Source organism: Panthera onca, chromosome X (genome assembly GCF_046562875.1).
Source record: "Panthera onca isolate mPanOnc1 chromosome X, mPanOnc1 haplotype 2, whole genome shotgun sequence".
Lineage (NCBI taxonomy): Eukaryota > Metazoa > Chordata > Mammalia > Carnivora > Felidae > Panthera > Panthera onca.
In genome coordinates, this window is record NC_138357.1 from 121,751,434 (window position 1) to 121,763,163 (window position 11,730).

The 11,730-nt window shown below is 47.9% G+C and overlaps 1 protein-coding gene across 6 annotated transcripts in view; it reads left to right on the top strand.

Moving 5' to 3' along the window:
• ARHGAP6 (Rho GTPase activating protein 6) overlaps positions 1-9,533 on the top strand; it is a 452,363-nt gene extending 442,830 nt beyond the window's left edge. For all 6 annotated transcript variants that reach the window (XM_081792904.1, XM_081792906.1, XM_081792907.1 and 3 more), the window contains 3 exons: positions 1,975-2,243; positions 5,240-5,320; positions 7,526-9,533. In XM_081792904.1, coding sequence (XP_081649030.1) covers positions 1,975-2,243; positions 5,240-5,320; positions 7,526-8,199 — 1,024 coding nt within the window. In that variant the 3' untranslated portion in view covers positions 8,200-9,533. The remainder of the gene's footprint in view (positions 1-1,974; positions 2,244-5,239; positions 5,321-7,525) is intronic.
• Positions 9,534-11,730: the final 2,197 nt, after the last annotated feature.

Here is an 11,730-nt window from a genome sequence, read left to right on the forward strand (position 1 = left end):
CACCTTTCTTTATGCACGCAACCCTTGGCTGGGTCTGCAGCTTATCATATCTGGCTGAATGTATTCTCTTCTCTATGTGTTTTAAGACAGATGAGCAAGACGCGAGACAGAATAGTTGGGATCCCCATGGGCTAAAATGCCACCGTTCCAACATTTTCCTCCCAACGTGAGGGGGCAAAAAAGCATTCGTGGCCCTGATGGTTATTGCGTTTGGGCTAATGAACGCACTGGGCTCTCTTCAAACACCCCACAAGATCAGGCTTTAGTCCTCGCTGACTTATTCTTGCCGAGGAGACCTAAGACATTTTCATTAACGACGGGGGAAGCTGTCAACTAAACAGGGAAAACAACGGAAATTGGCCCCGTACTCTAATTTCTAGCCCTGGTCAGAACCCCGATTGTGAGCTCAGCTCCATGTTCAACCCATTCAGTTTTTCTCATTTTCATAGTAAAGTTTCCTCAGCCGGAGTCAAATTCGTGATGACACAGCAGTGTCCATTTGTTTTGCTTTGTTTTTCCCCTGCTAGAATTTGGGAGAATTCCGCCTCGTTAGATATGGAGGTTGAATAGTTTCCCCGCCCCCCATTTCCAGCAGAAATAAAATAAGTTTCCTTTCTTTTTCCTTCATTTCACTGGAGGCCTCACGTTTCTGGAAAATCATCCTCGTGGTTGTCCTCTGGCTCTTTCCCATAAGATTATCTATCATCGGTTTAAAGAGGAGGCAAGGAAAGGACTGATTTATTCCATGTGGATGAGAAACTTCCTCAGCAAAAAGTGCTCGAGCTCCTGGCCATGTCAGTGACAGGCGAGGCACGTCACAGATACGGAGATGCTTTTCTCCTGGACGCTAACCCCGGCTGGAAACCCGAGACTGAGCTAGATCCCCCTGTGAGGGCACGTCCTCTGTCCTGCGTGCACACAGCCCTTTAGTTAGGAAAAGATTGCTCGGGCGTGTGTTTACCTTCTTTAAGATCCCAAAGGATTTGTTTTGCAAAAATTAAACCAGAAGAAAGCAAAGGCTAGTTAAAGAGGAGCGAAGTGGGGTTGAGGGGGGCGACAGAAGTAGGTTCTGGAACTTTTAATCTGTCATCATTTCCCTTCAAGATGTCAGGGCCACTGTTTTGAGGAAGGTAGAAAATACAGATGCTCCCAGGTAAGCCTTCCAACACTCTCTTCATGTTCTTGACGGTCTCATTTTCCTGCCCCTCTCACACGTTCGCTGTTATTTCTGTTGCTGTGACAACTTGTGCACCGATAAGACATCATGGATATGCTGATTAGCATGTTTCGCATCCATTTGTAAAAGCACTCGTGCCTTGTAGACTCATTTTCGGAGTGTTAAAATCCCATGAACTGTAGTGGCGGTTATGTATTTGTCATGTGTTTCGCCTCTTCATACGTGAATCTATTCTTCCCACCAGAAGCATCATCGTCGTCGTCGTTGTCGTCACTGTCACAGGAAAGATGGATTTACTCACACTGAGTGTTCGGGTGGGGGAAGAAACGTTGTCCATAAAGCCATCGTGAACTTCACGTAAAGTTTCATCGTTTTATGTGAATTATTCAATTCAGGCTATTAAGGAACGTCACAGAGTTCTCTGCCAGTTTTTCCTTACTTAACAGATAGTGAGCATCAGACTTTGATTTTCCAGTGGCAGCGACATTAATGCAACAGGCACTTGAGCGATGCCCCCTGGAGAACACAGGGGTCCCTGTCTGTTTCATCGTCCCCGCCTCCCTGGCCCGGACAGTTCCTGTAACGACTGTTGGGTTTCACTGCCCTCTGCTGGCCGTGTCGTGGAAACGCTTTCACATTATCGCTGTACAAGTGTCTGCTCCGAATTGTCTTTTGGTTTCGGCCCCTGTGCCCATCCATGCGTTCTCCTCCTGTCGTTTGTGTCACGGTCGTATCTTTTGAATCTGGTCACTAAGTGTTAACACACTCACGCGCTTGCTATTGTCTCCTTGCACCAGAAGCCCTGACATGCTGCGGTCGGAAGTTTCATTTTCTGTGGGAGGAAGGCACTCATCCACCGACTCCAACAAGGCCTCCAGCGGAGACCTCTCCCCTTATGACAACAACTCCCCAGTGCTGTCCGAGCGCTCCTTGCTGGCTATGCAAGAGGACGCGGCCCCGGGGGGCTCAGAGAAGCTTTACAAAGGGCCGGAGCAGTACGTGCTGGTGAGCCACTTGCCATCGTCGAAATCAAGGGAGAGTTCTCCTGGACCAAGGCTTGGCAAAGGTAACTGGAACCCGGCCGGCGCCGGCCAGATCGGTGACCCTGATGGCACGTGGCATGGCGTGGGCACTTGGACCTTCTCTCCATCCCTTCCTTGTTTCATGTTCCTGTACTTCTGTGGGATTGGCTGAGTTCCGGCTCTGGGAAGAGGAGGGGGTGGAGGGCCCAGTCCTGGTCTGGGAGGGTCCCTGCAGACCCCGGCATGCGGCAAGCAGCCTCATGCCCAGAGAGCCCCCGATACTCCCACTGATTGTTCCCCCCGAGCATCTGAGGGACTTGATGTGTCCTCGCCACTGAGTTTGGGAGCATGTCTGCGTGTCTAAGATGTCACCTGATTATTGCTGTTACTTTTACAAAGAGAGGAAGCTGAACCCACTATATAAGGAGACGTCGTGTGCCAAAGAGGTCTCCGTGGGAGAGGAAGATTTGTTTGGCAAAATAAGCATTCCATGGTCAAATATGTTTGGGGAATGCTGGGCTAACCGAGCTAATGGTTTCTCTATTGTACAATTTCTCAGACTCTTTAAAGTGGAAAAGAGAGTGTGGTTTACAGTCTTTCCCAAATTTATTTGACCACCGAATGTTTGCTTCTGTTCTTTTCCTCCACAGAGTAATCCCTCAGTGCCAGGGCTCAGCAGGACGCTCTGAGTAATAAATGGAAGACACATTTTATCCTACATTTATAATTTAATCCACAGAAACACCCTGAAAGGGCTTTGTTTGTTTGTTTGGTGTGTGTGTGTGTGTGTGTGTGTGTGTGTGTGTGTGTGTGTGTTTAAAGCATAGTATGTTTATTTTTATTTTATAAATAATCATGTCAAAAAATAATTGAGAAAATTCGTAATGAAAACAGTAACCTGGGGCGCCCGGTGGCTCAGTCGGTGAAGCGTCCGACTTGGGCTCAGGTCATGATCTCATGGTTCGTGGGTCTGAGCCCCGTGTCGGGCTCTGTGCTGACAGCTCGGAGCCTGGAGCCGCTTCGGATTCTGTGTCCCCCTCTCTCTCTGCCCCTCTCCTGCTCACAGTCTGTCTCTCTCTCCTTCAAAAATAAATAAACATTATAAAAATTAAAAGAAAACAGTAACCCATGTTCCCTTCAAGCATAAAATTTATTTTTTAAATGTAAAACTTTAGTTTTCATAGTCCTTGTCCAGATGTATACCTAACTTTACAGCTTTGTTTTCCAAAGTATAGCTCCTTTTGAATTAAGCGTATCTCACTTAAAATCATATCATTTAGCATTTTCCATTTTGCTCACATTCTTCATGGCCATGATATCGATGCATCATAGATTTACTATTCCCTTTCTGACGTATATAAATGATCTCTAATATTTGCTCTTTTAAATTAGTGACAGATTTTCTATACGTAACATTCTCTGCAACAACAACACAGGAACGTGCTCTGAAGAGAATCTGGCCGTTGTAAGAGGCCCGGCATATTCGGGTTTCTAAATACAGATTCAGAGAGATGTTATTCGACAACTTCCCACTAGGAAAGCTCTGATTTGTTAGCAGGTAGACGGAGGCACTCACTAGTTCTTTCTGTCTGTTGGCTATCTTGGCAAACTCTGGCACTGTGGTCCTCAATTTTGCGCACCGGGGGACAGGTGACGATGTCTGTAGGCATTTGGGGTTATCACGACTTGGGAGGGGTTGCTACTGGTGTCCAGACTGTAGAGCCCAGGGCTGAACATCCCGCGGCATGCGGGACCGCTCCGCGCAGAGAAGGATTCGGCCCCCGGTGTCACTGGTGCAGGGGCTAAGCAATCCTGTCCACTCTGTAACTGTCTCCCTGCAAACAACCCCGCCCCGAGGGAATTAGAAACAAGTCATGTTGGTATCCCATGACCAGAGCACGAGACTTGGCGTCGGTAACCTGTTCTGCCACGCGCAGCCTGCAGGAGAGACGGAGCCTTTCGGAGTCCCCTCCCCTCCTCGTATGGAAACTAAGAAAGACAGGAGCAGTAACTCAGAGTTTCATTAGCTCGCCCACGTAAAGTCCTCAACACAGAACCTGGCGCGCAGTGAGCGCTCGACAAGGTCACAAGGCATCCGAACGGCTGCCCCAGGGAAGCACCCGGTAGACACTTTCTTCAAGAAATACTCATTGTGGGGCACCTGTTGGGACAAGCACTGGGTGTCGTGTGGAAACCAATTTCACGATAAATTTCATATTACAAAAAGAAAAATACTCATTACGATCACATCACAGGGTCGTAGCGGGGACTCTGAGATGGAGAGAACGCCCCATACGGCGCCTTCCTCTGCCAGCTTGTGAATGAATACAGGCAGGGGGTGAACCTGTTGATGTCAGCAGCGGGGTATGGCGGAGGGTAGTACCAGCAGAGGGACGGTGACTATTTTCCGTTCCTCCGTCTCAGTAACTGCCGTCAGAGCTGTTGTCATCCGTCACCATTGTATTCACTCCCCATCGCTGCTCTAGCAAATGACAGGTTAGTAGTTGAAAACGACACACACGTGTATTATCTTACACTTCTGGACTTCACCAATCCAAAGGGGTCCTCAGGGCTGTGTTACTCCTGGAGGCTCCAGGCTCCGAGAGGCCACCTGTGTTCTCTGGCTCGTGGCCCTTCCTCCAAAAATATAGCACCCTTTCTGCCTCCTCCTCATAAGGACCCTTGTGATCGCATCGGGTCTACCCGTCCAGCTAATCCAGATCATCGTCTCATCTCAAGACTCATAATTTAATCACACCTGCAGTCCCTTTGGCGTATGACATCTTTACAGGTTCTGAGGATCATGACGCAGACATCTTTGGGGGCCCTTATTCTGTATACCACGACCATTATATAGAAAGCCTTTTGGTAAATCCCCAACAGACTAAGCCTCCTGAAAGGCAGGTACGCACCGTGTTCTGTCTTGTATCCGGCACGATCTTGAATGTGGTACCATGTTACAAAAATGTTTGTTGATTGACTTTTTGTTCGTCGATTTCCATTGTGAGTCACATACCTTTCTCTTTACACTTTTTCCTAGATATGTCAGAGGAGCCTTTCAATATCTGGGGAACTTGGCATTCAACATTAAAAAGTGGATCCAAAGACCCGGGAATGACAGGTGACATACTATCTTTTAAAGGCTGTTTATCGCACTTGCTTTCTAAATTAAGTTTCTTTACTTTTTTTCCTACTATCATATTAAGTACTTGTCAGATGTTATCTGGAAAATGCTGAAAATAGGGGGAAAACCATATAAAGCTATACTTAGCCTTTCTGCCAAGGTATGTCAACCGTCGACTATATCTCATTTCATTTCCTTTGCAAGAGTTTTTTATTATTTTTTTAAGGTTTATTCCTTTTTGAGAGACATAGAGAGACAGCGCGTGAATGGGGGAAGGGCAGAGAGAGAGGGAGACACAGAATCCGAAGCGGGCTCCAGGTCCTGAGCTGTCGGCACAGAGCCCGACGCGGGGCTCGAGCTCACAAGCTGTGAGATCATGGCCTGAGCTGAAGTCCGACGCTCGACGGACTCGGCCACCCAGGCACCCCCTTTGCAAGAGTTTTTAAACATAGTTACAATTATTCTGTCTGTGCAACTTTATATTATCTGTTTCACTTCCATTTTCCAGTTATTTGCCATTATTATTGTGAAGGGCCACGTAGTGTTCCAGCCTGCATACGCCTGGTTTACAACCCATTTTTTGGTTATTGTTGTAATAAGTGATGCTGTCAGGAACTTCTTTCTTGCGCGTTTTGTTCTGTATTTTCAATGAAGAACAGACTCACAGAATTTGGGAAAGCAAGTCATAAATCCAGAATAGGGCAGCGAGTCAAAATTAAGAACCTTCCCAAACATCCAGAGGTGCAGTCGCCAGTTTGCATTTTTGCTCATTCGAAACCACAGTTGTATTTATTAGTCTCATTTGCATTTCTTTCATCCCTTACAGTTTTGTCCCCCTTTGCATATCTGGAATTGTTACGTTTTACATAATGTAGTCTATGGCTCTTTGTTTTTGTGAATTCTTCCACAAAACTGATCTTTACTTAAGCGTTAATCATTTATATGCTTTTCTCTTTCATAGTATTTCATTATTTTAGCCCTTAATTCTTTCATCCATGTGGAACGTATGTTAATACACAGCATGAAGTGTGTAAACTGTTTTGGTTTTTTGTTCCAAATACGCGTGTGTGTGTGTGTGTGTGTGTGTACATGTGAGTGTGTCTATAGTGCATCTTTAATTTAGTGGCATCTGATCCAGCTGAATTTCGAATGGGTCCTTTATCTAACTACATCCCGTTGTATCCTATGAGGTGCTTTACTACCTTTTGCCTCAAGGATAAACTAGTCCCAGATGTTCCGCTCCATTTCCCCGTGCTATTTCAACTCTGATCAGTCCCTGTGTAAACGCTGCTGTCTCTTGCCCCAGTGATCGTCTTCTCTTTCCCCGCCTACTTTTTAGTAAATGAGAGAACGGGGCGATGGCGGTCTGGGGACATAGGCGCCAAGAACCCGTTTGTTCGTGAAATGCAGTCTTTTGCCCTCCCTTCAGTCTCCTCGAGCCTTAACCTGTCACAGGTTGATCTCTCCCTCACATCACGTCACAGTGTGGATCGTGCAGGGCGAGGAGGGGCGGGGGAGCTCTGGTCCACACAGCCATTCAGGGGCTCGGGCCCCACCCAGCCGGTGGCTCCCCGGGGGTGTCTCCATCCCAGCCTAGTAGTGGGCGGAAGGGGTGAGCCCGGAAGACTCACAGGCATGTGTGTTTTTATTGGACCAGGCCTAGAAATGGCTGATGTCACATCTCTGCCCCCTGGCTGGCCAGGCCTCAGTTATGTGGCCCTCGTAAATGCAAGGCAGGCTGGGAAATGTCAACCAGTCCTTCCCACGGGGCCAGTTTAGATTCAGTTCATCTGTTCCAATGGCTTTTACCGACGTCGTAGAAACACGAAAGCATTAGAATTTGTGTCTCCCCAGGACTGCAAATTGCCCCGAACAAGAAGAGAACGCTTCCTTTACCTTCCACGCTCGGAAGAGTTTTCATAGCCACGTGGAAGGGGCCTTTCCTGAAATAAATCAGTGGCCAGGACTATCTAGTTTGACAGCTAATGTCTGTCTTTGGAGCTGCGACGTGCACTGTGCCGGTGACCAAAACGTCACATGTCATTTCTTTTACTAGGAAATATTTTACTTGAGGCAGCGGCAGCTAAGAGCCAACTGGGCTTTTTCGGGTTTTGAAGCTGCCAGTGGGAAGGAAATGACGGGACCTCCCAACGGGGATTCTGCAAACTAATTCCCTCTCTTGCCCCTCTCTCTGGCCTCCAGGTTCCTATGGAGACATTTTTGAAAGTAGCTCCCTGCGACCGGGGCCATGTTCCCTTTCTCAGGGGAACCTGTCCCCGAATTGGCCTCAGTGGCACGGGAGCCCCACAGAACTGGAACGTGGCCGGCAGGTCATTCGGAGGACTCGGACCACGGCCACCGTGGTAGAGTGCACGGCCTGCCCTCCCGTGTCGCGGGTCTGCAGCACGCCCCACATCCAGGGCGGCGGCAGGAGACCCGAGCAGGCCATGCCCAAGGCAGGGCGGTATTTGACTCTGGGCAGTGCCGAAGACCTCACCCAGAGCGAGCTAGACACTGCCTGGCCGCAGAGCAGAGCCAAGCCCTGGCACCAGAGACCTCGAGAGGGCGAGAAGCGTGACAAGAGGCCTCCTCCTCCTTACCCTGGTCCAGGGAAGCAGGCTTTGGCGTCAGCCCGCCAGCCTGCCGAGTCACTGCTGTGGAGGCCTCAGAGGCCCGAAGAAGGTTCCAGAACAGCTTCGGAAGAGCCTCGGGCCACTGAGCAAAACCCGAGCACTGCCTACTCCGGTCCCGCCGGCGATCAGAACAGCAAGACTTTGGGCGACCCCGAGTGGCTCGACTGGCAGAGAGAGCGGTGGCAAATCTGGGAGCTCTTGTCCACCGACAACCCCGACGCCCTCCCGGAAACGCTGGTCTGAGCCCGCCCGAGTTCGTGCCCCCACGTCCCAAACAGCCTTCTTTCGCTCAGTAGGGACATCAAATCATTGTAGGGACAATTGGACACCTTCTACTTATTTTTCTTCTTTTACACTTTAAAAAAATAACACAGGAGAAACCGAGTTCACTCAAAGATAGAGAGCACTACCCTTGCCATTGATAATAAAGTTCTATTGCATAGCCAGCCTTAGGAGAAAACAAAAACAAAACCGGATGGCGACATCCAATCGAAAAACTACTCACTTTGGCTCTGTATAAGATAAAACTCTTGCTTTGATATCGCTTAATTGTATTTATGTGACTTCCGTTCTGACTGTTGTATATTCTGTAACAGATTATGTATGATAATCATATATGATATATTCACAGAAACAGAAGGAACCATTTTTTTTTTAAATCACTTCACGCATACTAAGGAATGAGATTCCATAGAATGTTCTAGAATATGCACAAGCAGGTTTCTGTGCTTTTGCCATAGCTTTTTAACTGGGGATAGCCCTTCCTTCAATGCCTAAGAAAAAACGCTAACACAACAAAACAAAACAGAATATGCCAAGCCATATTTTTATATAGTAGTGAGATACCAAAAAAAAAAATGTAGTCACCGAATGCTTTTTCATATTGAATATGTTTTAAGGAGAATATTAAATTTGATACATTATGGAATATATTTTTAGAATCTGTTTAGGAAGGTTTCAGTTAATCAAACAAGAGAAAGGCCGTGCCTAACAAAGAAAGAATAATTAAGTTGTCCTTCCCAGTTTAGATCAAATTCAGTTTTATATAGACCATATATAATATATATTTATAATGTATAATTTTTATGTATTTTCCAAAACTACAAACTGGAATCCAACTATAAAGTGTTTAAGAATCCAAATGGAGTATTCAAATTACAGAACGCAGTTTTTCCTTCTGCCCCATAATCAGTATTAACCAAATTATACGCAGTGCTTTGTAAAGTAAATCATGTTTGGAAAAAAAAAAAAAAACTACAGCTTTGTATTGACGTCGTGCCAAAGGCTGAGGAAATGTTTCCTTCAGGAATTTTGTGTGTATTGTAAAATGCTCCTGCCACACTTCAGTTTGAAGTTTTTCAACCGCAAAACCATTTTTGACCAGCAGGTGGCGATTCGCTTCAGTATTTTCTGAGATTTTTTTTTTTTCACTTCATAAGGGAATGTGTATTATAGAAAAGGAATTTTTTTTTTTTTTATGGAACATGCTACTCTTAATCTTCATGTTGGCAATGAAATTTTCCGTGGTGTTTCTTCATGTTCTATCTTGTGCCATGATGAATAAAAAGTTAAACAGAGACTTTGTTCCCTGGCATTAAATCTGATGAATGAACTCACCCGCCATTCCAGACCTACCCTTCACTATCCACAAGTCCAAGTGCAATAGACAGCAGCACTACTATACATATGCAGCTAAAGAGCTGGTAAAAAATTATCAGACGGTTTGGGAACACTGACACACTTAGAAGTTTACAACAATCATTTCTTGCGAGTGGGGGCTGTGTTTAGCCACAGGCCGGGTTTCCGCCTGTTGGACAGGTGTTGCCAACACAATCCCTGTAAGGTACATCCGTCCTAAAGGCCTTAGATGCTTCATTCGTTTCAGCGGCCGGCTGGGACTCAGGAAGGATTTGGCCGCCAGTATCCGGATCTTCCCGGGTGCCCGCACGCAGCGGAAAGTTGTGAACGAGGCTCCGAGCAAACGCTACTCGATTGTGGATGGCAAGTTGCTTTTCCGTGCCACCCCCTCTCCTCCTACTGACCCTGTGTTTTCCAGGCTCTGAGCGTGACTGTGACCTGGCCAGTTGTTTCCCCCCATTCTGGACTGAACTGCCTCGTGCATCGGGCCCTCTGCCCGCCAGGCTCTTGCCCAAAGAGTTTTATGTTTTAAAGCTTCCAGACCAAATGGCTCTGCGGTGGACGTCGGTGACACAAAGGGTAATGAAAAGTCTCTCCATCTGTTGATAGATCGAGAATAGCTGGTCCAGGAAACAGGGCTCAGCATGTATTTGAAATAATCAAACTGAGTGTGTGTGTGTGTGTGTGTGTGTGAAAGAGAGAGAAACAATATTCACTCTCCCTCTCTCTTTGTGTGATTTAAGCCCAGCGGCCGTACCTTTAGCATAGCGAGTGAAAGCTGGGTTTTTAGATACCCTTATCACATTGAAAATAAGTTGTTTTAGAATACACACACGGGACCCAAGGACCGGAGTGGAAATTGAAGTAATTTGTAACACCTTGTAAATGACAGAACGCCTGACAAGAAACAAATAGAGCTCAGACGCTCTCAGGTTGGACAAAACCGTGGAGCAGGCTGTTCCAGTTTACTCCTGTGAGCAAAGAAGCGATGTCGCAGGTGTCTCTGCGTCTGTGAACACGAGCACTGCTTGTGTGTCTCTGGCAACAGGGCCAGAAAGATGATGGCAGAAATGGCCGAACGCGAGTTTCTATTGATCCATCTAAGTGGCTGTTAACGTACGCGCGTTGTGGTTTGTCACAGAAAACACAAACCTCTCCCACCAGTGGAATTTGCGCAAGTTGAGGAAACATCTAGATAAGCCCGGCTTGCTTCTTTTCTCCTGCGCGTTTCACTACACACCTGCTTGGCAGGGGGACAGCATTGGGATTAAACGTAAGGAGCCGTCCGGAACAAAGTCCAGGCCTGTGGCGCAGGCTTCTGGCAGGCGGACGGCAGGGGGTGGACGAGAGACGGGACCACGGCTCGGCCGGACGGATTTCTGAAACGGGACTAAACGGGCAGCAAATGTTCGAGAGAAAACAATGCAAACCAAAGGCGGATGCCAAAAAAGGTGGAGAGTCTTCGGCGCAGTCGAGGCGACAGATGGCGTGGCGGAGACGGGCGACGGCGGATAGTGGTCCCTGGGGTGCGCACCCCTGGCCCGGTGAGGCCCCCCCCGCGCACCGAGGTGCGCGCAGCACCCGCCCCAACCGAAGACCCCACGGAGGTTGCAAAAGGGTCAGGAGATTCTCGAAATTCAATTCAGGCGACATCCGTTCAGCCTAGAGTGACCGACTCGTCCCAGTTTGATGGGGACATCCCGGCTTTCGTGATAAAAAAAAAAAAACCAGGGCCCTGCCTCAATGGTCACGTTTTAGTAGAGGCACCTCGCGTGCTGTGTCTGAGATGTAAATATACTGAACACAGATTTCTTGTCCCGGATACGACACGGGACGTACTTCTGTTAGAGAGCCACTCACTGGTTACCTGACATTCAGTTGAACTGAGTGTCTCTTGGTAAGTCTGGTCACCCTCATCTGCAGCCATGGTACCCCACTCAGTCCCCAGTGGCTTGACATCTTCACTGAATGTTGCACGGGGCCTCCCCAGCCCTGAAGGACCAGCTGCATGCCTGCCACGTGCAGCCACATTCTCTCTAGCCACCAGCCACCCCCTGGTCCAGGGCATCTTATCCCCAGCCTCCCCGGGATCCCAGCCTCCCCGGGATCCCACCCTCTCGGCCTGTCTCGCAGGTG